The sequence below is a fragment of the Accipiter gentilis genome, chromosome 8, assembly GCF_929443795.1.
Source record: "Accipiter gentilis chromosome 8, bAccGen1.1, whole genome shotgun sequence".
NCBI classification, from domain to species: Eukaryota; Metazoa; Chordata; class Aves; order Accipitriformes; family Accipitridae; genus Astur; species Astur gentilis.
In genome coordinates this window covers 19,296,741-19,324,166 of record NC_064887.1, presented here as the reverse complement: position 1 = coordinate 19,324,166, position 27,426 = coordinate 19,296,741, and the positions used below count along the sequence as shown (strand labels likewise).

Below are 27,426 nucleotides of genomic sequence, written 5' to 3'. Positions count from 1 at the left end.
CACAGCTTTCACTCAAGATATTCTTCAAAAGATGCCATAATATCACTCTGCAGATTCATATCAATTATACAAGCCATCTGCAAGAAAGCAAATTAGTGTATTTTCAGAGCAATCAGACATTAATGAATACTATGCAGGTCAAGTATTTAAAGATTTAAGAAAAAACTACAAAGCTTCTTCCCCAAAAGTGTATACTTGCTCTGTTATTACAAGTTTGAGTGCGTATGTTGTTGAAATCCTCTGAAAAGAGCTGAACAGGACAAAAGCTTCAGTAGACCTTATCTGAATCTAGCATGATCGCGTACTGCAGTTCTCACATTCCGTTACACAATATTATGAATTTTTAAAAAAAATTTTAATCTAAAAAAAAAAAGTAGCAATTAAAAAACATTCGTTACCTACACCAATAAAGCCAGTAAGTTAGTTTTGAAAAGGCTCAGTTTTGATATTTCAGACCAGAACAGTATGACTACCACTTTTGTTGACATGGAATATATTAAAGAGGATAGACAGCTTGCAAGACTTGAGGTTTGAAATTATTCAGAGGGCAGGGACTCCTCTTTAAAACTTCATTTTACCACACAATTATTCTAAGCTTATGGGAGTAATAGGACCAAGCAGATAGTTTTTTTTTTTTTTAATATTCCTTTAAAATAAGGACCTGAACTAACATTTTTTTATTCTCTACTGAAGTTGAAACAAAATCAGCTGGCAAGAGTCAGCAACTTACTGCTTCTCTCCTCCTGCGTTCTTGTTCCATTTTTCTAGCCAAATTACGGTCTTGAACAAGAGTACCTTGTTGAGCTTCAGGCAGTTGTTTGCTCTTATGCCCTTCTTTTTGGGGCTCACAGTCTGTCACTGCTATGGCATCCAATCCTGTGCCTTCATGGCCCCTTTAAAGACAGGAAAAGAGATTGGTATAGGATGAAAGTTGTTTCTTTTTCTTCATAACAAGCCTTTGCACCTGAACAGGAGTTCTGCAAATAATTTAAATCAGTGCATAGCATTCAAACTGTGGTTCTATTTTACATGTTGATTCACACTAATTTCCCTTTGCAAAAGGTATGTGCACGCAATTGTTGGGCTGCAGTAAGTTAAGGTTTCCTGTGTTCCATTTCCAATCTATATGCACACAGGACTTACGTATATGCTACACAAAACTTACATGCACTTTCTTTGAAAGACATACACGCTTGATTTTTTGTTACTTTCTTGCCCCCTGATGTTTTGCTTCTCCTTACTCCTCTTCAACTAGTTTAAGGTAGAGCTCACTTACTTAAGGCAAGCATCTGTAATGTCTTATTCCATAGAGCTACGTGCCTGGTTTCCTCCTCTTGGAAACCTGTAGTAGCTGAAGGTACCTGGACTGCTCACTATGCATTCTGAACAAGCAGCGTACTCTTAAGTCTCTCAAATGCTCTGTTTATTAAAATAATACACTCCAGACAAGTTTCCTATTCTAATACAGCCAGCAATGGGCAGGAGCAGGAGAATTTAAGAACCAGCTCGCATTTATCTTTCACTGGGTCAAACAGACAAGAAAAAAAATTAACACTCCTGAAGTGGGAAATATTACAGGAAGCAGGAGTTTCGAAAAGGTGGCAAACAGCAATCTAAGATATAACTGCAATGCAGTAATTAGTAGGTAGTCACTTATCCTACTCAGCATATTAATAGACCTCAGACTGGGCTACATATGTAGGCACTCACTAAAACAGTGGTTGCAAAAAAACCAGGGAAGAATACTACAGCAGTAGCCTATTGAATATATTTTTCTACAGCATTGCAAAGAATTCTGCTGTCTGAAGTGGTGCATACTGGAACTCCTTTAGCTATGTGAACACCAAGTTCTTGAAGACTAGATTATCCTGCTTCCCCCCTTATGACACCAATAAGATGGGGATTTTCCTGGCTACAGGTATAGGGAAGTAAGATACTGAGGACAGGTGTGAATTCTGGTCATGACCAGAGGAATTGAGTGCTCCAGGAGCAAAAAAAAAAAAAAAAAAAAAAAAAAAAAAAAAAAAGTACCTGAGGAGTTTCTTTGACTGCTGAAATTAAACTGATTTGCAAGGGAAAAAGAGCCACTTCGTGCATTTTGGATGTGCAGTTGTGCTTAGAGTGGTACAGCTCCCCCTTTCAGCTGACACCTGGCAATTACCTAATGCAAACCACTTGTTGCTGAATAACTAAGCCCATAGGCTGAATAACCCAGTACCATACAAGCAAAAAATAGAATAATATTTAAACATACGTGGTTACAAACCTCTCTTTTTCTTGAGGAAGGTTGTGCATTTCCCTCTCAGCTTGCACCAGAGGCCTTTTTAACTCCTGTGCTTGCCCACTCTTTTTCTTTAATGCTGCTTTCCTGAACTGTTTGAAATTCTCAGCAGATGTTTTTATTGGAGCTGGAAGCATCATTGTTTTACATAAGCTTACCCAGGAATCTATATTCTTAAATCCTGTATCCTGAAGTTATTAGAAAAAGGAAAACATGGAAGAGGCAAAAATACTCTACAACTACTTATCATCCATTATCTGCTTAACTCTTACATTAGCACAATGCTGCTTTGAGTGGACCTATTTGGGAATACCTACAACAAAATATCCTTACTTTGGCAGAATATTAGTGCAAATACAGCAATCTAAGCAGACTTCAATATGTGTTCTCATCAACTTTGAGATTCTTTAGCAACACGCTAAAGATCATTAGCATTTGTAGCTATTCTTACCCAAACCTTTATGTCCACTTCTCCATTTTTTAACTACAGAACATATGAATTCACAAGACTGAGCTTATGCAAGGTCCATTGACAATATTTTAATACAGAGAACATCCATCTCATTTCTATACATAGTCCTTACATAACAACAGTTTTGTGTTAGCCTTGTGGATTTTGTCTCTTTTAAATATCTGTGTTTTCTCCCACCCATAGCATTTTCTTCACAGTATAAAACAGCATAAACACAGTATTCTTAAGAAGTATTGCTTCTAGTAGAAGGTCACATGTTTATGAAGGAAAGATATATTTGGAATTTAATTCAATAAGTTAGTTAATAGCTTTCTGAAAGCCAAGTGCCTAAAGAAAAATCCTAAGAATATTTTAATTCAACAGACTGTATACAAACTTTTCAGGTTGGGAGACTGACACAATTAATTACTTAGACTAGTAATTCTGATCTGATGTTTTCTAATAGCTGATTACCACAGAATAATTTAAATAACAGATAAGAAAATTCCTCTGTTCCTCCATTTAAGATAACCTATTGTATGCTGGGAAATATTTTGCTTAACTTCCATAAAAACCTCCAGATTATTTCCCAATTGTGATAATGTCATCAAAAGTGAACCATCCTTTTTCAGAACAGGTTTTTCAATAGTACCCAAGGCTATATTCCACACTAGTCTTATTTTTGTTACTTGATCAGCAAAGGAAAGCACACTGATAGCTTGAATATTAGAACCAAATGAAGGAACTCTAGATTCTTGTTTAAGTATTGAAACTAGATAACATAACCCATATTTTTTACGAAAATATGAATATGTTATTTTTAACAATCTTCTGTAATTTACCTTCTGAAATGATCAAAGCCCATAGATTTTTTGGGTTTTTTTTAGCACTAGAAATGAGATAAATCTGTACAAGTTATAACAATGCCCAAGACCTATCAGACACTAAATATTTGAATCAAAGACCAGATTTTCAGAGAAGATCCCAGGACAAGGAATTGCTGATCCTAGTAAGTATACTCAAGCCCTTATCAAACAGGACTTGAGCAACACTTACCTGTCTTGGAAGAATTTTGGAATTTAGCTTTAGCATGTTTTTATCATTAGGTTTATCATTAGGTGTACGATGACCTGACGGAAGAATAAAAAAGATTTTTTGCTCGTATTGATTTTATGGACTATGTTTCCTCAAATTAAAGTGATAAAAATTTAGTCATTCTAGAAATTGACTTAAGAATTTACACTACAGTTTTTTCTATTTAGTTCAGAAAGACACATATGCTCCCAAAGATTTCCTAAGCTTAAATTGAACTGGACCACTTCCCTCCAGTTTGGGGCAGAGAAAGGAATGGTTAAGCTCAACTACAGATGAGAAATTAACTTCTGGTTAATTCTGGGAGAGGTCCCAGCAGAATGCCCAAAAAGTTTTGTGAGAAAGTCTCAACGCAGCACCTTGCCAGTTTCTCACCTCCTGTTCCCTCCCCACCCAGCCCTCTTTCATTTTGATTCCAGCCTTATTCATCATGTAAACTTATTTTGCCTAAAGCTCTCCAGCCTATTTCCTTTTTTGTTGGCTTTGTTTGGTTTTTTAAAAAAAGCAGATAGGTCAGCCAGTAAGAGCTAGTCATCACATTTCCAGTTGCCTACAGGATGCATGAATGCTCCATGCTGTTACCTCTTTATTACTTGTGAGGGAAAAAGTCCCCAACACTTACACAGACAAAGCAGAAATGCTATTTTGAGAATACTAACTTCAGATTAACAGTTCTGATATGCTGTGTTACTGTAGAAGATCCATGCTACCCTCCACAAACCTTTTAAGACTTCAAAAAACTTTTTAAATGCAGGAACACATAAAATATCCTACAGTCCTTATGGTAAGCCTGAAAATAGACTTTTGTAATAGTAGGGGTGGGCCAGAATACCACATGGTTAACAAAAGCCATGTATTGCAGGGTAGGTTTTTTGTTTTGTTTTTTTAATTTTATGTACTACTTTGTTATATTCCTTTTCTAAAGAGCTTCTGGGATAAAAATTTAGGTATACTCTGAAAAAGCCACTATTTTAGAACCCCATATAAACAACACATATTTTATATCATTCAGCAATGATCCTCTACTGCAGTTTGAGATGTTTCAGTATTTATTTTAAGTGAATGTTTAATAAGAAACTTAAGATAACTTTTTTTTTTTATGCTAAGGATGAAGCTTTTGGATGTTTGAATCTAGAATGCTGAAGGCAGAGTATCAAACCCCCAGCCAGTTTGTCTTAAAAGGTGTTTTCAGAAAGACCTCACAGCCTCCAAAAGTCAAGACAAGAACAATGCCTGGCCTTTACCCTATGCTCCCTTGCATTGCCTGTGAGATAGTATAATTGCAAGTGAGCAGGAGAGTTTTTACTATACAGTGGAATAAAATAAAGATCTCCGAAGTCACTCAAGTACAATTGAGGAGTGTTCCAAATCCTGATATTTCCATTCTTGTAGATTCCAGGTCCAGTTAAGCAAAGTCTACCTAGAACAAATTCTGTTACCAGAGACTTGTTCTCCTCCAGAATAGAGGACTAGTGTATTAAGGTATCCCTCAATACAATAGTCATCTTTCTTTCATCAATCATTTTTTTTGTCATACAGGCAGCTTGAATTTTCACGTAAGAAGCTTGACAGTCTTGAGCACTGAATACTCCCCCCCCACAAAAAAGCAAGAGTTTCACATACCCAGAAATGTCTAACCCCATTGTTAAGATCAATTCGATCAACCTGTTATACCCACCAAGAAGATCTACCTGAAGCAAACTTAAGATGAATTTAAGTTTATAGTCATGTCTGTCTTAAAGCTCTAGATACAACACAGGAAGGTGAGGCTGCATCAAAAGCATTTGCAGCCATGGGCTTTGAAACGTGCATTTTAGAGCTATTTACAGCAATATCAGCCTTCACAGAACCTCTCATTGAAAGACACTGCTTTTTAATCTGAAGGGAAGCTTGTGGTTACCAGTTTCATCAAGCCACCACTGAATTCAGCAATACACCAAGCCTGCACCCATACCATCGGAGGCGTCACAAGCCTAAAGTCAAGAACTCGCTTCAAAGATGTAACCTACCTCACAGAAATGCCTGAGACTGTGGGATTCTCTACAAAATTCAACAAGTTGCTGTAAGCATCCAATTCTAAAATGAGTTTCCTTGGTTTGATCTAAGCAGACACATACAGTACTGAGCACTCTCTACACTTTTCTATCAATAGATTACATGCCCTACAACAGTTCCAGATTAGCAAAGTTTTTGTTGTTGTTCAAAAAAACAAAAGCGAAAATCCTGTCTTCCCCCCCCCCCCCCCCCCGCCTCCTTCTTGTTTTCTACAGAAGTTAATAGCAGAAATGCTAAGATACCAATACTGAACACAGCTGGGGCATGTATCATTGCAGGAACAGTTAAACACCACTGTATTATGGAAGGGGGCAGATAACTACACTCACATAACAGCATTATAAGTTCTGTTATGCAACATAATGGTGAAGTTCAAGTGTACTCAAAGGCAGAGTCTCATTACTGGATAGTTCCTGTATTCAACACGGGAGGTCCTCTACAACTGTCCACACAACTGTCTCTTGAAAAAGGCGAAGAGATAGATAGAGTACAACTTAAGTTTCTATTCCTAATCCTCATTTAAGAGGAATAAAGACTAAGCAGTAAACAATTAAGTGTGGAAGGGAGCAAGCTTTCTCAAAAATTTTGGCTATGCTTTTTTTCTATGAATATTAGAACAGTGAGCTTGATTTATTCCTGCTCATTTTTCACAGCTCTTTAACATATTAAGATAACACTAGAATCTTGATAGTTACAGTCATGCAGTATACAGGACAGGAATTCAAGTTTTGGGCAGCCTCAACACTTTATAAGTGAAGATCATTAGCTGAATACATGGAACCCATGTACCAGCTCCAGCTGCTACAAATCTAAACAAAAGGGGTCAGTAGGTATATGGATAGGTGTGTTAAGACCATGAAAATACCGAGTAAAACATCTTAGAGAATTAAATCTCCATTTTTAGAGCTGCTTTAATACAACTCAAGAACTCAGTTATTCTTTGGCAACAATTAAAGAGTTCATCAGTAATAAGGCTGTGCCTTTTATTTTCATCAAGTTTTCAGAAGCTTGTTCCCTCCCCTGTTCAAGCCTATACAGATAGTCTAGAGAGAGAGTAACAGAGGAACCAAAATGGTCATGTCTGGTAACACTAGGCTCTCAGCACAGATGTTCAGTGTCCAGTTCAGAATTCTTTATCTGAAAGATGTATGAAGTCTGATGCATCTCTATATGGAATGCAGCTTTCAGAGAACCTGTGTTCTTGTAATAATTGCAAGTTTGTTCCATGGTGAAAGCATGTTTGACATTGCTTTACTGTCAGATCCTTGTCACCAAGAGCTGGAGGTGGTAACTCAAAATACACACAAAGTGCCCTGGGAAAAGAACTCCATGAAGCTTCAGTAGAAGACAGCTTAAAGGCCAGTGAAGTTCAACAGATTGGAGCATCGGTTCTCTCAGATTTCCTGGAAGACTAGGTTACTTACCCCTAGTACTAAATTCAGAAAGCTAAGTTCTTAAATCAAAGTCATATGTTTTATATATCTTAACACAGAACAAGAACCAAGCATTCATTTAACTTTTTTTTTTAAAGCAGCAAACCAAAAAGAAAAAGAAAGAGCAAGGAAAACTGTACCCCCTCCATTATTCTGCAAACTTATTAATGTACAAGTGTTCAGCATTTTATTTCTTTAAACCAGGTTCTTATACATTTTTAACTTTGCACCCCTGATAGCGGTTACAGTTTTTATTATGACAATACATACTCTCTCCTTGACTTATGGATATTGAATCAGCAGTTCTCTCACTGGCCTTGTTCTGAAGTTTATTTGATTTGTCTAGATGTATTGTTTTCTCATCTTGTTTACTCCAATCAGCACTGTCAACCTGAGAAGTTGCATTGGATACCTAGAAGACAAGTTAGACTTCAAAATACATTCTGAAGTGCTAAATACTTAGATTTTTATTATACAGCAGCAGGATTAAAGATTTAAAAGCTTAGAGCAGTAAATTGTTGCAGCTCTAGCTTCTGTAAACACGAGGACAGAATTTGATTTCATTCATACTATGGTAGTCAAAGCAAGTTCTTGCATTAACACTTTGAATTTAGCACACAAACTGCTCAGAGATCCCAAGTGATAGAGTGGGTAGAGTATGAGAAACTGATAGAAGTTCTTTAACATGGTACAACATAATAGGAGTTGGCTTTGACTGTTGTAAAGCCAGTTGCTTCACTCTAGCTTATGGATCAGGGTGAAGGGCAGCTGTATTACTTCAGTTCAGTGGTAGTTTTTCTCTGTGCAAGATTGTGTAGTAATCCCCTTGAACAAGAGAAACTGTTGCACAAACCCGAGTCTCATAACATATGCTACTTGCTGCCTTGGATAGTGGACGCAACTGGAAAAGGGGGAGTTGCTTTTCTTCCTTTCTTGCAAAACACCTTCTTGTACTCATAGAGGTAATTTCTATCCATTTCAAAAAATAAAAGCTATTAAAACCTGGCTAAAGCAGCTATGTTTGAAGCCATGTTGAGAAAGATAGTTAAACATCTTAATATGGAAGAGATGATGCTGCTGCAGTCACATGAATAGTTTCCGTTGTAACACAGAGGCCCTTCTAACCAGGATACTCTCTAAGAACACACCGAGACAGAAATCAACAGTGACTAAATATTTCACAACCTCATCTCTGACCCTGAAAGCCACAGTTTCCATGGCTTTAGGAACAGGAAGAAAAAGTAACACACATTTCCAGGATAGCCCCTGGAGTCTTCAGAGTATTACTGAGCCTATGAGATTGATATTTCTAGAAAACAGGAATATATGATATAAACTGCCCATTTCTTTTGTGAAACTGTAGGTGGGCTTTTAACCTGTAAGTGTGCAAGAATTACTTAAGTTTAGGCTATAGCACCAAAAAGAAATGAAGTAAGCTTTATAGTACATTATGAACTTGATACATTGATAAGCCAAACTCTTTTCTTGTGTTGCAGCCAACAGTCAATGAATTAATGCCCTATTAAAGAATAAGAATCACTTTGTTAGTGGGGTTTTAGATAAGGTTCACAACAACAGTTAGGTGGCCTTCATTGCATCAAATTCAAGCCTGGAATCTTATTTAAATCTTAAAGGAATAAGAACATGCTTTAAACAAGTTATTTGAAATTAATGCATGGAGAGAAGCATGTATTCACCTCTGGAAAAGCATGTGTGCACTGGGTGACAGAAGACTGATTTGTCCTTGAAGTACTCTGAGGAGTTTGCTGGTCTGGAGCACCATGCAGAGCAGATACAGCTGAAATTATACCTGAGGAAGAAGTAGTGTATGTTTTCCCCCAACATGCAAAGTGCAGTCCTACATCTCAAAATTAGGACACTGTTTAGATCTGTGGATTAACTGGATATGGAGATATGGATCCTAGCTGTATGATTTGAGACAGTAATTTTTAATTAGTATTTAATGGATTTGAGTTAATCAGCTAGCAGCTCAAGTTGTCTTTTACCAAAAACTCAGAAGTGTCTGAAGCTATTAGACCTTTTGAAGTGAGGGAGGGAAAAGAATAGCTGCTTGGATCAAGTTTCTAAGCAAGTTAATATTTGATATGTCTGGACAACAGCAATCAATTCAGAGGGCCTATGGCACCAAGCCTTAAATTCAGCTAATAGGGATTTCCAGCGTGAACTTGAGTGGTGGTGATGGGTTTAAGCACCTAATTCCTGCCTTAAGATGTTCAGCACTTCCTGTAACCCTAGATTCATTAAGGTATCATTTTCCATCTCATCAGAAGGAGGCACGAACACTTCCTGTTTTAATACTATTCTGCCCCACCACAAGTGCCCCAGTAATCTGAAATCCTAGCCAACCCTCAGTGCTGCCACACTTGTATTTACATCATGCTCTGTATAATCCATACCCTGCAAGAACTTTTTCTATTACCTACTTGATAGCCTCCAAAACCCCAAGATAAACTTATTGGGCAATACAAACATTAGTCCTGCCATCTCTTTCTTCAGCAGTCAAATATAGCCATGATTTTTGCCATAAAGATGTTACCTGAGGGAGACAGGACATTTTGTTCTGGTGGTTTAAATGATCTATTCTGTAAAGGCTGGAGCCTCTGCAGTACATTGGGAGGTGGCTGCTGGAGTTCAGATGATCCACGATTTTGCAAGCTACTAGTATGAGGTGAGGGTTGTGCTTGCAGAACAGCATTGCAGGATGTCCTCTGTAAACACAGCGGTATTCTCTAGAAATAGATTGCCGTAGTTAATACAGCCAAATCTTAATTTTTATAGCTATTTGATCCCCTATCCCCTTGTATTGCAATACTAGTCTAGCATTTTCTGAGAGTTTAGATGACAAAAACGCATGAGGTAAAGTGGACTGCCTTGGTCTGACAGATACAGAAGACCCATAAGAACAAAATGTAATGTGAGGATCTGAAGTATGATGTTTGTTGTTACTCAAAGTCGGTTGGGGCTGTTATAACCAAGCCAAAGCTTAATTCCTGTATCCTGTTTTCTCAAGTTTATTGCTGTCATTCTGTTACTGCAGAGGCTGCACTTTTTAAACAACAACAACAAAAAAAAAAAAAGGGTGTTGCATAATTCCTCCCCTCAGTCTTTGCTTATGAAGATGCAGAAGGAGCAGCTGAATAAGTTTGCAGCCTGGTTTCCTGTATCCAGCTAAGCACTTTAAGTGAAAGCTAGCCTATTGCAAGAAGAATGAAGGCTTTGCCGTGATCTTGATTTGAAATCCAAGGTCTCTATCTCTGGTAGCTTCAAAGGAAATTGTGAAAGGCACCTAACCCTGACAAAAATTAACACCCACTGTATATACAGGAATAGAGCAAGTCAGTCTTAGAGGCATTAAAAATTATTTCTACATAAAAACTGCTGTTTCTCATAATAATACCATAGTAATAAGTAATATAAAATACCCCCAAAATGACTAGTATATTGTACAATTTATTTATTTTCATGTGTAGAAGTGAGGTTATTCATAGATAAAGAAAAAATATTTAAGTGGGGTACACACTGTTTATTAGGTCAATTCTATACTCTGAGATCAAGTTGGAGAGAATTTTCCTTTTTTGGGGGTGTGTGGAGCATTCTTCCCCTCTTTTCCTTTCTCCTCCACCCAGCATGGAATTTTCACAATGATTTTAAGAGGTAAAAGCCTAAGGAGTTCTCCCAGTACATCAGTTTCTATATAGATACATAAGCTACTCTTAAATAGCAGATTTTACATCTCCATGTAAATCAATCCTAAAGAACAAGTAGCATTCAAGCCGTATTCATTATTTCCTGATAAAATTGTGTCATTTCCAGTACCATTGTATGTAACAAATAACTTTAGGGCAAAAATGTTGTATCTGTTCCAATCAGTTTACCTTAGGCTTTTCCATAGAAGTTGGACAGTTCTGCATGGCTCCAGTCTGTTTTGAGCAGGTTTCTGTAACTGTAAATACCGCGAGGTGGGCAGAAAGAGGGGGATAGAGGAGAAAAAAAAAAAATCAGTTATTCGCATATGTTTCATTATTCACACATACAAGATGTGAGTTGCAGTTTTATGTAGAGAGCCAAACCTCACAGTGAAAGGAACATTCTTATCTTGAATACTTTAACTTCAGCTTGATATGTTTAGAGAGCTTCTCCCAGATATAAAAAGAGACCACAAAGATTACTGCAGGATCAAGGCCTTTGCTACCATCAATGACTTCACTGTGTTTGCTTCCCCACACTGCAGAAGGTTGAGCATTCATCTCACCTTACACCATTACTTCACACAGAGATCTACGTTGTAGACCTCCAGTTTGGCAGATCTATTCTGTCCTAGAAAACTAAAGAGCTCTGTGTACAAAGAGAAACAACATTCTGATATCCTGATGCTGCAGCTTGTTCCTTGAACAAGCTTGGGACAGCTTAAGCACCATGGTAGACTTCGGCTCTACAGTCAATGCTGTTGGCACTTTTGTCCCTCAGCTTACAGACTAAGCCTTACCCACAAGGTAAGGCACCCTTCATGCTGCAGACCAGAAGATGAAAATAAAGTAAATACACTTTCAAAAAGGAATAAAAACCACAAGAGTAAGCTATAACCTAATAGTCAAGTCTCCAGGTTAGACACACAAACCTCTTGCTAGCTGATTTTGGTCCCTGGAGTTTTTCACTGATAAGTCATGTTGTAGTGTAGGATGTTGTAGTGTTTGGGGTTTTTGGGGTTTTTAACCTACAAACTCAGCATTAAGACATTTAATAGCACTGGAATTGAGCCTTCAACATGGAGCAAACCTACAAGGGTAACTGAAATCCTTGGTAAGCATGCAGAACAGTAGATGCTAACTGAGAAAGCAGATGTTTTGCCTACACAAACACAAAATAAAGCTTTCTGACCTGATTCAGGGTCACTGCTATCTGAGGAGCTAGAACCAGAACCACTGCTAGTACTGCTGCCAGAGTCTAAGGAGCTGCTGCTGTTACTGCTGTCACTTAGTCTGCTTGGCCCCATACTGGACTCAGCGTTGTTCTCAACTGCAGGAGAAAAAGAAAGAGTTTAGAACAACCTGCAGTAGAGCAGTCTTTGCATACAAGACTAGGATCAACCTTGTTAGGTCTATTCTCCCACATAACAGTTGATCATCTGCCATTTCCTTGTCCACTATCCATTTAGCAGTAGATTTGAGACTTTTATAGAGGAACATTTACCAGCAGCAAGCTAGCTGAATGAATGAAATAGCCAAGGAGGAGCTGTAATCACGCAGCTTACAACCCTAAAGTGGGTTAAAACTGTGCTGTCTTAAAACACAATTCAACCAATTTTCCCCCATAAATTTTCCCACAGTTAAGAGCCTGTTTCTGTGCTTGCTGCTGATGAGATACTTGCATGCTGAGGTCTTTGTCTATAGCCAACTCTCCTCTTTCCCAAGCCAAAATTGTCATCTTTTACCACCTCCCCACCATCTGACTATTTTGCATCTGCAGGGTTGATTTAACTCTGTTTCTAGTGATTTTGCAGTCAAAAAGCTTTTTCAAAGTGTGTTGCTCTGATGGAAGCTTTGAAAGCAAGAAGCTACATGGATACCTGTTTCCCTGGACACAACTCTTTAAGGGCCAGCTTAAGCCCTTCCTTGTAAACAAGCCAGATGCCAGTTGTAAAGATTCCTTGGCCTGCCTCCTACCTCTCCCTGCAACATATCCTTCACAATTGATTTCAGCTGCTTCTTGAAGCTTTTCTTTCTAGGATGGTTTCAAGCCATCATGTATACCAGACAGGAAGACTGTTGGCTGAACTAATGCTGGATGCAAGCCTGTGTCTTGCAGGGCTGCTTCTATCATTTTAGCTAACTAGTTTTATAACTGCTTAATAGATATAGATATCCAATAGAGGGCAATAATAGCACTCACTAGTTTAATAAGGAGCAACTCGACCTTACTGGTTGCATCAGCTGCATTGATCTGTTCTCAGTCCCTGACAAGAACCACTGGTAAGTGTAGATATGCTCAAGTATCTACTGAATTTCTGGCTTTGATATTGAAACACATTATTGCCTGAAAAACTGAATTAGTTCTCCTAGGGTACTTCTTTAAGACTAGGACAACATGGCACACCTGTCACTGATGCAGAAGTTTTGCTAGTGTGACACCATTAGTGAGGCTGTAATATAACAAGTATAATTAGATTTTGTTATTCTTGAATCTCTAAGACACAAAAAGTGAATTTCAAACAAATACATAGTCTTTGGGACACTCCTCCCCACCATGTTTTCATATGTCAGTGTAAGGAAGGTGTTCAGTGCCCCTTAAGCTCTGAAGCTGTTATCATCTTTACCTGTAATAAAGGGTTAGGTAAAGAATAAGGAAGTTGTTTTAGACAGGACAAGTAACTGATCAAATTTACTGCTGTAACTCCAGCTCACTCAACATCGGAAGAATCTTAAGACCAGCAATGGGAAGCTTAAGACCTCAACTGTTCTGAGGAGAAAGTCCCCAGCTGTCTAACAGTACATAAGTTCAAGTGGAGAATGCCACTTTAAGCTATTTCTGTTGCAAATGAATAAAAGTAAGGGTAACATTACACTTGAAGTTCTCCTTCTTTGGGTTCAGTTGACCATTGACATCCAGTAGTCTCTTCTCTAGCTCTTGTTTCCTCTTGGAATTAGGTTGTTCTTTTGACTTTGTTGTTTTTTCAGCTGCTTGTGAAACAGAAGTTAACATTGCAGCAAACCAGAAAACAAATCTAGTTGTTGTTTTGTGGTTGTTTTTTTTTTTTTTTTTTTTAAAGCATCATTTATGCTACATACCCCGCTGCTTTCTTGGTCTCTTCCTCAAACAGGTTGCCACATACTTTTCTAGTTCTCTGAGTGTTGAAGCCTTTAAAGTTTCAAAGTCTATTTCAATCTCATCAGGGTTAGAGTTCCTCAGTGAAGGTTCTCTTGACTGTATTATATGGACTACCTTCCCAAGCTTATCTCCAGGGAGCCTATTTATGTCCAAACTCAACTGTCGCTTTTCATCATAATTCATAGGTTTGGCACCATCTTCATCTTCTGACTTACGTGCCAACAAGACCTGCTGCATGGTTTTCTTTGATTGACTGCAAGAAAAAAGGATACTGCAGTGACAGCACTTTAAAATAATTTGACACCCACACAAGTCCCACACACTTACATGTTTAAAGACAGCTTTTTCTTAGATTTCTTCTTGTGTTTTAGATTTTTCTTCTTTTGAATCAGGCTTTTTATTTTAGCTTTTTCCTTGTTTTTACTTTTCTCCCTTTTAGCCTTCTCCCTTTTCTTTTTCAGTCTAGGTAAGTATGCTCTTGTCAAAGCCCGCAACTGCTGGTGAACTGCTTTAAGCTATCAAAAGCAAAAAAAAAAGCTGATAATCTTAGGCAGTATAGGAAGAACAATAAACTGGTCCTAAATATCACAGGAGATTTATAGCAGCTGAGTGGATATTAATAGGATGTTTGCTTTCCAAATGAGGTTTATTTTCCAAGCATCTTACTATATTATAGATTAGTCACTGCCTATGGATATGGAAGATGTAAGGCTACTTATTTTATGTAGGCATTTCTAACAACATATGTCTTCTAGCATCCTGTGAAGAATTAAAAAAAATAAAAAGAAGAATCACTGTGGGAGTATCCAGCAGCCTCTCTAATTTCAAGCATTTGGGAAGCACATAAGTGCCTTATTAGGTTAGATCTCTACAGCATTATTGAATTAGGCTAGTGGGACTGGGCTTGTGCATCTTCAATGCATAAACCCCAGATATTTTGCGATATAAAATGGCTAGTTGGGAAGAACAGCTTCAGAGAAAGAGCTAATGCAAGTTTGTTTAAACCTCATAGGAATTAGAAGGAAGATGGACAGATGATGAGAATTAGAATTCAGACACACTGAAATACTTCACTGTTGCAAAGGCTTTCTTGTAGACTTTCAGTTGTCCTCATGCCTGTATTCATAAGTTGAGGTTGTAGATGCTACTCTGACAAATACTGAAAACTAAACTGTCCCTCATTCGACTAGCAGAACAAATTGTAATTTTCCCCACAGTTTATGAATATAGCAGCAGCAGGTTAAAGCATTATGTTCAAGAAAAAGCAAGACCCATTCCACTCTTAACCAGTGAAGCAAAGCCATGCTTCACATTAGCATGAGATTCCTTCAATTTTACTTCATACTGAGCTTTCTGAAGTAGAACTTAATGACTTGCTTAGGTGTGGCTCAAAAGAGACTGAGCATAAGAACAGAGCTCTTTAACCATTTGAAGGAAATGCCATTGTTAGAAGAATATGCCACTAAGCTATGTGTAGAGTATTTGAATGCTCTCATCATACCACAGCAACACAGTTTTATTTTTTAAAAGTTTGAGCAAAAAATGGTAGGCAAGAGTACTAAAGCAATGATTCACTAAAACCAGTTCACATGTGTTTGCTAAGGCACTATTCAGGTGCTTCCAAACAGGAATGAAGTTCTGTATTAAGAAAAGCAAATGACTACAGAATCTTTTAAATACTGATTCTTGGTACTAAGCCTTCGAATGGACAATTGCAAGTGGCACTATCAGAGACATTATAAGAGTCATGCACATTGACTACTAATGCTTACTTGCTCCTGAAGCTTTGCAAGGTGCACTGTTCTCTCTTGTTCAGAGTCTTCGAATGATTTTTCTTCTGAAGAGTCATCATTACTGCTCTCACTGGAATAAGCTTCTGTCATTTCTCTTGTAGGCTGTGGCAAAGGAACACTTGCAACAGCTTCATCGGGAATTTTGGCAAAGTGCATCTCAAAAACATCCTAAAGAGTTAGGTTTGGGAACACCAGAGAGATCAGCACGTTTTTCAGATTTCTAAAAGCATTATGAAGTTGCTGCTTGTTTTCTAGGGCTACACAGCAACACAGTAGTTGGTAACATTAGTAGATGCTACATCAGGGTATGAGATTTCTGCAAAGGAATCTCATAGTCCTACTCTTTTTCAAATCTGACTTAAGTGATAACTCACCTGAAGTTTTCTTGCCATAGCAACTATTTCATGGTCTGGAGAATTATGTTTGTAGCAGCTCATGAACATTAATCTAACATCAGTAGCAAATTCTTGTATATCACTATATTCAAAATTATCCATTTTCTTCTAGAGGAAAAGAAAATTAACACACGTTTAGAGCTTAAAGGTAGAGAGCATCACCATGAACTGGCAGAAAGAGGAGGAACGAGAATTTTGACATCCAGTATAAGGTTTGGCTTGTATCAAGACAATAAATATTGTAAGAGCCTTTATGGAAAGACCTGCTTCTCATTTCAGCATTGTCACTTTAACAAAGTAAGAGAATTCCTCTTTTAAAAAGACTTGCTAGCTGTAATTGCTCCAAGGACTTTGTAGTACTAGTTTCAGCACTAGGTCCAGACAACAATGTTCAGGTGAGTTGATTTGGGCATGTACTCAGCACTTGTTTTTGATTCTAGGCATGGTATTTATATAAAGCCTATTTCATCCTTGTTTGACTCAAAGTAATGGGCTAGAAATTGGGAAATAACCATTATATTGTGCAAGCCAGTTTTCAACATAATTCAATAGACTATTGAAATTCAACCCTCCCCACAAAAGGTGGATCTTAACATGGCTAAATACTTCAACCCCAGACAGATGTGCCTTGTGTTCACAAAGCACTGGCCACATAACTCCATCTAGAAGTGTTCATTTTCACAGAAAATCTGAAAGGTGCCACATAAATATCCAGTGTTGATGTTCCAGGGCACTTCAGCAAGGATAATGAGATTCAGAGAGAAGCAGAAGTTGACATTACAGAATTGTATTTTGTTTTATAGGGCATTAGCAACAGCATTGTGTATACAGACTGAAAGATACATAATATGCAGCCTGCTTGGAAGTGCTTCATGAAGATGGCAATTCCCTTGCTACTTACATTAGCTTGTTCAACAGGTAAGTAGATTAGCCACTGTGCACATAGTCACAACGAGATTTAGAAGACTTTCTTCAGTGAGCTGTGGCTTAGTTTGTTGAGAGAGATAAATGTATTATGGTTTCTATGCCCATTATTTCTTTCAAAGGAGAAGCAGCTTTCATGACACCTTTTCAGCTAACACTATTAAAATCCAGTCATTACACAAGTTATTCAAGCAAGCACACAAGTAGTCCAACTCTGTCTTAAACATACTTACTTTAATGGTTCCCAGGTCTGTAGGATGCTTGGCAATCCCTTGGTTCTCACCAAGTGAGAAAGATGCAACATCAGGTTTTAAGAAAGGCCACGCATACGCTGCATGTTTCTTTGAAAACATTTCTTTAAGTATTTCATTACAATGTTTTAGTTGTTCTGGCAACTGAATCTTTTTAAGAATTTCAGGTGACTGCTGAGAATCTGGCAAGCGTCTCTTCTGAAGTTTATTTGGTATCATACATTCATTTTCACCTCTGTATGCTTTAACAGCTTTTCTTTCATTAAACGTTGTAGAAGCTTCACCGCTTGCTGTGAATATTGAAGTAGTAGGAGTTGTAGTGTCAGCCTTCCTTTTCACACCTTTTTTTGCCTAGGAAAAGAAAATTTTACAGTCTAAAATACAGGTGTATTTACAGTCTAAAACACAGTGAGAGAACGGTCAGATTTCAGACTACACACAAGTGTCAGAACTTTTACAGCTACTGAAGTCAGAGCAGAATGTGGCACTTCCCCAAGTTTAGGCTGAAAACCTACAAGGCATTACAAGATCATCATGCCAAACACAATCTTAGATGTAAAGGAAAGAACAGGGTGTACCTGCAGGTCAGGTTGTGGTCAGTTTGTAGCCAATTGAGAAGACTCCAAGAAGCTGGTAGGTTATAAAGTTACCACAGGATGACTGCCATTGGAAGGGGAAACATTACTGCAATTCATTTTAAGCCTAGTTGAGGGCTTTACGTACAAGGTTTATCTCTATTTTTCTTTAACCTGGGTGGTATTTGGTTTGGAAGTGGTACAACTTGCGCTTTGTCATCACTGTTCAGACTTCTCAGTAAAGTGTAAATATACACTGTAGGAGAGCCTGGCACTCGTCCCTACTCCTCATTGGAAGAGCAAAACCAAGACTAAGTCAATACAAGAGTGTTTATCTGATGAAAATGTCAGATGTTCACATACAATTCAGATTACAGTTAACAAGAATTTGCTTTTGTGAGCTACAAACACCTTCCAGGCTAGTTACACAGCATTTAAGCTAACATGCTATTTTTGGGAAATCAAGCATTTGATTTATGTTGAAAACCATGAGAAGTTATTAAGCAGACTTCGAAAGAGCTTTATTTTAATACTAAAACCATTATCTACACCTCAAGAAAAGAATAGTTTCTACATCAACGTGAAGCTTGTAGAAGTATAGTAGTATACTTCAAGAATGACCATCTTAAAGTTCACTTTGTTTCTTTGAGAACAACATTTTTAAAACCACATTTATAAGAAAAGAGGTGCCAAGCAGTCATCCCAATTTCTGCTTAGTTTCTAGAATTAATACTGGCCCAGTTATTTAGCAGAGACCTAGAAGATTTAATAGAGATCTCTTACTATCTTCTAACACAATAGAAATTTTGAGAAGATACTGCAATAAGCATGGCTCCTATGGCTTTGCTATTACTGCCTGAAGGATCAATTTCAATACCTTTCTTTCTGAACGTTATTTGAGGAAACTTACTTTTGTTATACGGACTGCAGCTGGCATTAAAGCAGTCAGCTGAGCTGCAGACAAAGGAGCTAGTGTAACCTGCTGTAGCTCTTGAGTCATCACTGGAGGCTGCTCATTGCTTTTAGCTTGTTTCTGCATTGCGCTTTGTTCGTTTGAAGTCCCAGGGTTGGATTGCTGTGTTTCTGATTATTTTAAAACAAAGTTTTAAAGTTAGATCTTAAACGTTGCAGGTAATTTCTTTCATGATCAAATGGAGCAGTTGTCAACAGAACCACTCTTCCACACCAAAACTATACAAATAAATACAAATGAGCAGTGTTACATATAGCAATATTAGTATCCTCCTCTACTCAGCACCATTAGTACCTCAGCTAGAATATTGTACCAAGTTGTGCATATTTGGTTTCAGCTAAGCTGTGGATTAACCTCAGGGGGAAGATTAAAGAGACATCACACTAAAATCTGTACATTGTAAAAATGTTCTTGCCAACAGAATCAAATTGTTTTCTACATACGCATTGTTGTGGTTTAACCTCAGCCAGCAACTAAGCACCACACAGCCACTCACTCACTTCTCCTCCACCCAGTAGGATAGGGGAGAGAATTGGGGCAGGGGGGCAGGGGGAGAGATAAAACTTGCGGGTTGAGATAAGAACAGTTTAATAGGACAAAAAAGAAGAAAATAATAATGTTGATAATAATAATAAAAAAATTACAATAATAAAAGCATTGGAATATACAAAACAAGTGATGCACAATGCAGTTGCTCATCACTCGCCAGCCAATGCCCAGTTAGCTCCCAAGCAGTGATTCCCCATCCCCCCCCCCGGCCAACTCCTCCCAGTTTATATACTGGGCATGATGTCACATGGTATGGAATACCCCTTTGGCCAGTTTGGGCAGCTGTCCTGGCTGTGTCTCCTCCCAAGTTCTTGTGCCCCTCCAGCCTTCCTACTGGCTGGGCATGAGAAACTGCAAAATCCTTGACTTAGTCTAAACAACACTTAGCAACAACTGTAAACATCAGTGTGTTATCAACATTCTTCTCATACTGAATCCAAAACATAACACAATACCAGCTAATAGAAAGCAAATTAACTCTATCCCAGCCAAAACCAGGACAAAGACCAAGCAGCAAAGGGTGCATCAAACTGCATCAGGAAAGTTCAAGTTTTATAAGCATAGTTAAGACCTGCATATATTGCTTAGCCATATTACAGATCTCCATCACTGATTTGAGGACAGTTTAGACCAATGTTTTTCTGCATTTGATTTGGCTGGTTAGATTAGTAATGTCTTTTCCAGCTGTGTGATTGTTTAGTTCCCACAAATGTTCACACCTGTTAGTTTATACAACACAACACTGAGAAACACCATAACATTCTCTGAAATGGAATTCGGTTGCCTTTTTTTTTTTTAAAGGGAAATAAACTGTGTGTATAGGTCTGTCTCTAGAGCCAAAGTCTGCGAAGACAGGACAGAAATATTTCCTTGATCATAGCAGTGTGCTCTACTATCCACTTCAAGAAGTGCTTAGAACATTTCAAAATTTGTACAGGCTGCATGTTTGTGTGCGCAAAAGGAATGAGGGGACTTAAACAGCATTAATACCAGCAAGATGGTGTTACAAAAGCATCTCAATAAATTGTTGCAATCATTTGAGAACCAAAAAGCTAACTCAGCTTCCAACACATTTCTCAACAGAAATCTTTTCTGGGAGTCACTTCTACCTCTTCAATCAAGATACTCTGCCAAGGCAATGAATTGCTTGAGATTTTACTCAAATATGCTAGTAAGAGCAGGAAGGCAGCTGAGTAGGCTCTTCCTCCTAACCCCCTAAAAATTCTTGAAAGGACCAAGAAACCCACTGTTTTTCCATATCTGTCTACCAGATCACTGAAAGGTAGTGTTGCTCCTCAAACATACCTTGAGGAGAAAGCTACAGAGATCTATCAAACTGTAATACTATTTTGAAGAAATATTTGTTTCATATACTACCAGCAACAAGGACCACTGCACCACAAAGAGCAGTAACAGGAAGCAAATTAATTCATCAGGAGACCCTGAAGAGCTGTATAGTTGCATCAAGAGCATCTGTTAAGTGACCCAGTAAGAACTGAGCTAGCCAAGATCATCCCTGCTCTATGGCTGTCAGAAGGCAAATAATTAAGAGATATAGGGGTAAAGAACTGTTGCAGCTCTTTCAAAACACAGCTAAGATTTCCCCAACAACTGACAGCAGTACCTCCAGGCCAATTTAGAATACTACCTTGGAGGTCTCCAAGTTAACCCATTGAGATGCACATGTGATTCCTGGCACTATATAGTCTTACTTCTATCAATATAAATATTTGTTCTTTGAAAATGTTGAGAGCTTAGATGTAGAAACGAGTACTTTGTACAAGTGAAACAGGTTGTAAGAGCAATTAAAAAGACATAGGAACTCAGTGATGAGTAATAAGCTGCAGCTAATCACCTGGCCGCTTGCAATTAGGCTTCCCAATGTTGCTTCAAGCAATTCCTATGCAATTTCCTCAAAAGTTTGAGATGTCTTGACCGAATCATCCTTTTTGTGGGCAAGAGCACTGCATTTTACTGGAAGTCTGCATGTGAAGCTATGCTATCACACTACTGATGAAGTTGTTAATTCTGATTTTTACCCTGTCTTAAACATACTTCATTAGTAGAAAACAGGAAATTTAGCTAGTACCTATGAAAATATTATGGTTGCTCTGAATCTGCTAAAGCCTTGTAGCAATGTTGTTATTTGTCTGATACGTTCTGGGAAGAGTGGAGAACACCCTGACTGCCCCAGGGTTGAGTTGTGACAAGCTACAGAGGATTCCCTGTTTCCAGTTTTGCTTGTTTAATATATTGACAATTCAACACATAATACAGGCCTTACCTTCTGGCTTCTTTCCTTTCCTCTTTCCTTTGTTGAGAGTCACTAATTTTTCTTCTGGTGGCATTTGGGCTATTTTCTGCATAAATACTTTTTCTAGTTCTTGGGCCATAAACACAATGTCATCACCTGGCTGCAAAATATAGTCAGTAACATTCAGAGTAAAGGAGAGGCTGCAGTAATGGAGGGCTACCTCATAAAATAAACAGTCTACAGCATCCTACGCCAACAGATTGAAAGAAGCCACCAGTACCAGAGGGATCTACAAGTCCTTGCAATCCCTGCCCCCCCCACCCCCAACTCACTCTAATACAAGTTGCTTCTTTATTGAAATACTTTTTCTCCCACTGTTCCATTGCACAGTCCTACTTGTTTTATATCCACATACTTTCCACAGCAAAGGGAAAAGGGGGCAGATCTGTAACTCCTTTATTCATTCCTATGTTCTGAAGAAAGCTGTTGAAGCTTAAATGTATGAAGACAGAGCCAACAAACATCCAAGCACAGGGAGACGCTCATACTTCAAGGTTGGTTAAACTTGTTGAAGGAGCAGAGCATGGCTAGCCTTAAACCCAAGCCAAGGGTACTAGCCTTAAACTTGTACAGAAGTTACATGGTGCTTGCTGTTCATGGGCTCTGCAACTAAAACCCAGAGGTTTTGCAGGTGGAATCCTTGTGCAGAAAAGACTATGCACTTAGTTGTAACAGCAGGCTAGACATCCCTTACACGCCCTCAGTCAAGCCTAGCAACAAATCCTTCCCACCTTTCAGAGAAAATAGTTCGAAAAAAATCATGAAGACATTGATTTAGCACAGGCTCTAATAACTATTTGATTGTTTTAAACTTGTATTGTTCAATAGAATTGGTTACTGGTAAGAGGTTGCGTTTCACATACCTTGTTATATATGTAGCAGTTCAAGAACATAGTTTTAAAGTCTTCAATGCATTCTGCAGCTTTTGTGTAGTAATTGTGTTCCAGACGCTTTTTAATGGTGCTCAAGTCCATAGGTTTCTTTATAATACTGTAATAATCCTGTGGTTTTGAAAGAGTTAGTCACACAACAGATATCTTTAATATTAGGACATGAAGATTCTGACACATCAAGTTATGAAAGTTAATGCAATTCTCTCTTGCAATTTATGTTAGAATGAATATTTTATTTAAAGGAAAACTATAATCGTAGGTACCACAGAAGTAAGTGTTCAGGAACTCTTCACCTCATATTTTCCTCCTTGCTCTTTTATATAAAATCCACCATTCAAAGCCCCAAAGAATATTAATTTCAATAGGATCCAAAGCTATACTGGTAGTAGCAGTACTTATGAAAAGTATACGTACTTCTCATTTGTTATCTCAAAGCCATTTACTTGAAGTAGCACTCCAGTTTACAGAACAGGGGGAAAAGAAGCCAAAGACAGACTTTGACAAAGACTCAGTCACTGACAAAAAGAAGCCGCTGAGTTTTCACAGTAGCTGATCAAATACTTCATCCCCTGGGCTATATTTCCTCTCCTCTCAGGGTTAGTCTAGTGAAGATGTGGCAATGACTGAAAGGCAGCTGGAATGTGAACTATTGTGATTATTTCAGTAGCATAGCTAAAAATTTATGATTAACAGCATGAGGCTAATTCCCTGCTGGCACATTTAAGAAACCAGAACAAGAATATCCCCACCAAATTCACATATGCATCGTAATTGGGTTACTACTGTTACTACTAAGTAACAGTATTACTAAGTTACTACTACTTCAGGAGTCTTCTAAAGCTGTGCTAACAAACTGTTTCAGTGAAATAAAAAAAGCTAAATGCAGACTGTTGGATTTACTAAAACAAAACCAAGGAAACTTTTAAATAATGCAGCTAATAATTAAATATTGTCCATTCTGCATTTCTAACACATGGAGGAGAGGGGCAAAGGAGGCAAATGCCTTAACTGTCTTTGCCACGGAGCCAGAGGTTTGCTTGTTATTGTGCAGTGGTTGAACTAACACATACTTTTAGGAAGTTAAGTGGCTGCCTTCGAAATCCAGAGAGGCAGAACTGGCCTGAGGCCAGCTGCAAATGTTTGCAACTCTGATTGAATGACCCTTAATATTAACCTTAAGTGACAGTTCCTTCCAAGAAGGAAAAAGGGTAAGAAAAGACACAGAAAGATAGTCACTTAGTCTGTGCTTTTGGACAAACTGACAAAATGAGTTTGTCATGAGAAACAGTTGCAGATAAAGGCTTTTGTCTGCTCTAAACAGAATCAATGATTTTGTAGAATTAGTCTCTCAATTTGAGAGAACTAAATAAAATTGCTTAAGCTGGAGGAGAAAGAAAGAAAAAAAAAAAGGAAATGTACCATGGTTTTATTTCACACCTTTCTACTTCTCTACCAAGAGCAGTATCTTCCAGGTCATTTGAAATACCACTGTGTAAATAAGCAATGTTTTCATTTGACTGAAAAAGCTGGGGTGAACCAAAACTGGAGTCTAAAGATACCTGAATTAAAACAATTTGTCACAAGACATTATATTGATTCACTTTGTTGCAATTAAATTGTAATGTAAATAAAACCCACCAGGCAATACAGAACAAGAATTTAAGCATCATATCTTCTATTTCCTAGAATATTCTACCACTGTGGTACAATGATAACACCACATCTCTCTCTTCCCTATTTTTGCAGGGACATTCAATTCCTCTAGAAACTTCAGAGCAAGATGCCAAAGTTGATTTGAAATTAAGAAGTACTACAAGTGTAATTACTTCTATGCACCAAACTGCGTCCAGATTTGCCTATTGACTTTAGGGTCAATCAGGTCTGCTTTCCCATCATAAAGTATTTGACATTGAAAGAGGCTAGCTGCCTCCTATTGAAAATAAAAATCTCAAAGACAACAGAAAATACTCATCATATGCTGTTGTTAAGAGATATGGCTAAACCAGCAGGGAGGTGGAAAGAAGACAAGACAGAATACCAACATCCAGAAACTCCAAGAGGCCTGTCTAAGCATTCTTATTATCTCTTAGAAATATTGATTTACTACAGTCTCAGATCAGAAAGCAAATGAACAAAGATACAGTATTTAGCATGAACCAGAGAAAACCACAGTTTTCTTGCAGACTTGGATTAATGAAAGCACTTCATATACAAAAGTAGACTTCCATGATCTGTTGCATCAGACAAAAACTCTTTTAAACTAACATCAATTCATAAGTCCTGTAATACTTTATATACTGATACTCCAATTCCAAAATGGTTCTTACAGGAAGGTTCAGTGCTGCTGCATCTACAGGCTGGTGAAACGGCCAGGAAAAGTTGTGTCTCCACATGGCTTTCATGACCACCCTCTGTAAGTACTGAAGTTGGTTTGTTTGACAACCACTACTGTTGTTATTTATATATTCTGGCGGGGGAGGGTTAATAATAATAGAACGGTGTTGGCTTGGAACAGACATCTTTAGCAAGTTTGTATATCCGCTGGTTCAAAGATCTTCATTATACGTCTAACCTGGGGTGGGGAAAGGAAAAATAAATAGTATTCAGTGAAGATACCTAGATTTAATGCTGTTTACATGTTCACTTCTGTTTGTAGAGTGTCAATACTGTAGTCACAGGGATACCTTCATAGTTTAATCAAGACCCATTTGTCTTACAGTGCATAACTGGATGTGCTGGACTGCTAGAGCCTAGGAATACATCCTCTGCCTCCCCCTCCACAGATGGAGTCCTATAGAAGAGGTTTAACCTAAGAAGCAGCTTTACAGCACACACTGCAAGTCTTACTTAGCACACAGCAATAGCTAGGTATTACCTTCCTCATGCATCTCAGCAAATCACCACGCAGAAGTCCGACAACTGCCGATAAAACATTTTAGCATAAGTGTATTTTGAAATGGTGTTTTTCAAGTCTGTGTATATTGACAACAGTATTTTCTGCCACTGTGCATCAGCTTTGTTATGTACCAGAGGACTATAAAAGGTTCATTCCCCTGACAAAACAGTTCTGGATCATTTAAAGATTACTGCAAGGAGTAACCATGGTAATTTGTCTTTAGCCAATGCAATGTTGCTGCGCTGGAGCAGAACGTGCAGGTACTTAGGAATGGCAGAGACTGTGTTTTGTGGTGCATAACACCAGCACTAAGCTAGGCAAGACCATCGCCGAGCATAACTACAGATGTTGCAGTCCTTGCCCACCTCCTTAACTCATCACCGAGTTACAAACACTCAGTCAAGGGTCTCACTTTCTTCTCCCCATTAAGAAAAAAAGCACCATATTTTCTCATTCTAATATTAGTTCCTTGGTTTACTAATGTAATGGTTTCTTTTTGTGCATTCATTTGATCAAACATTACTTATTCCATTCTCCATTTGTCCTGCTTTCTGCTAAAAAAAAATCCAATAACCTGCTTTTCATCATGTTATAAGGTATTTAATGAGTTTCAGAACAGGTCATAATAAGCTAGATAGCTACTGTTATCAGCACACTACTTGAATAGTATCTATGCCCCATTCTGACAACAACTGTAACATCCCATCAGGCATTACATATCATACATCTTACATTTTCATCTTTGTTCTTTATTTCAGCATTCAGAAGCATGCCTCTTCTCGAACAGCTCTTGAAGCTAAAGAGCTGTACTGTTTTCTCCCCCATGTGTTCAGTCTAGTCATTTACAGAACGCAGATGTCTTTTCAATGAGCAGTACTGCTACCAAGGCAAAAGTTTTCTTTTTTCTTAAAAAAGGAAAGTGTATCAAACCCGAGTTGTTAACACCAGGAACAGTTCTGGGGTATGAGCCAGCATACCTACGTAGACACTACATCAGTAACAAATTTAGTACAAGATCAGATTATTTTGAGGTCCACAGTAAAGCAGGTATCAAAACTACTGTGATTTTTCATAATACTGATTTCACTTGATAGGACAATTTTAATAGTTTAGGCATGAAGTTCTAGTTTCAAGTCATAAATGACAATTTGTGTTAATTTTAAATTGGAGAATAATCATCCTCCGTCACCTGTGTCTTCTGATGAAACCAAATCTAGCACTTGCTCTAAAGCAAATTTCAGAAAACCCAAAGAGAACCTAGTTTTCCTGGAATAAGATACTCAACTCCTAGGGTATGGTATTTGCAAAACGGCTTGCACGCTACAGACGGAGAAGATAGAGCCTACCTTGTGCTTAACAGCGTGCTAACTCTGAAGTTAGGCATTTCTCTGCTGCCTGCTTTTGCAAAGCTAGTTGATGCAGTGGTAGATACTGGAGTATGCTGCTGAAGGGAACTTGGTCTCCTTAATTCAGAAGTGACTTCACAGTCTAATTATTTTCCCCGCTGTTCACACTCTTTCCTTCCAGAGATGCTTAGAAACACCATAACTCACAATGCTTCCCCGTAAAATACTGAAGTCCCAGCTACCTTCTTACAGAAAAGTTAGCAGTTTTAAACTGTTAGGTATCATTTTGGCCTCAGGTGCTGAGGCATTAACAATACAGCACAAAACATGTTGCATTTTTGCAGTTGTCAGTCTTGCAG

The 27,426-nt window shown here is 38.1% G+C and overlaps 1 protein-coding gene across 1 annotated transcript; it reads right to left on the bottom strand.

The window, feature by feature from the left end:
- Nucleotides 1–8: 8 nt before the first annotated feature.
- BRDT (bromodomain testis associated) lies at nt 9–25,344 on the bottom strand. Its single transcript, XM_049808326.1, has 19 exons — nt 25,153–25,344; nt 22,796–22,933; nt 21,903–22,032; nt 19,007–19,179; nt 17,504–17,872; nt 16,326–16,454; nt 15,931–16,119; nt 14,486–14,673; nt 14,119–14,411; nt 13,894–14,007; nt 12,212–12,349; nt 11,209–11,270; nt 9,870–10,062; nt 9,010–9,122; nt 7,583–7,724; nt 3,789–3,862; nt 2,267–2,469; nt 731–893; nt 9–77 (listed from the first exon to the last, which is right to left on the bottom strand). Exons 1-19 carry the CDS (start codon nt 25,342–25,344, stop codon nt 9–11), a joined length of 3,072 nt encoding a protein of 1,023 aa, XP_049664283.1.
- Between the last annotated feature and the right edge of the window lie 2,082 nt (nt 25,345–27,426).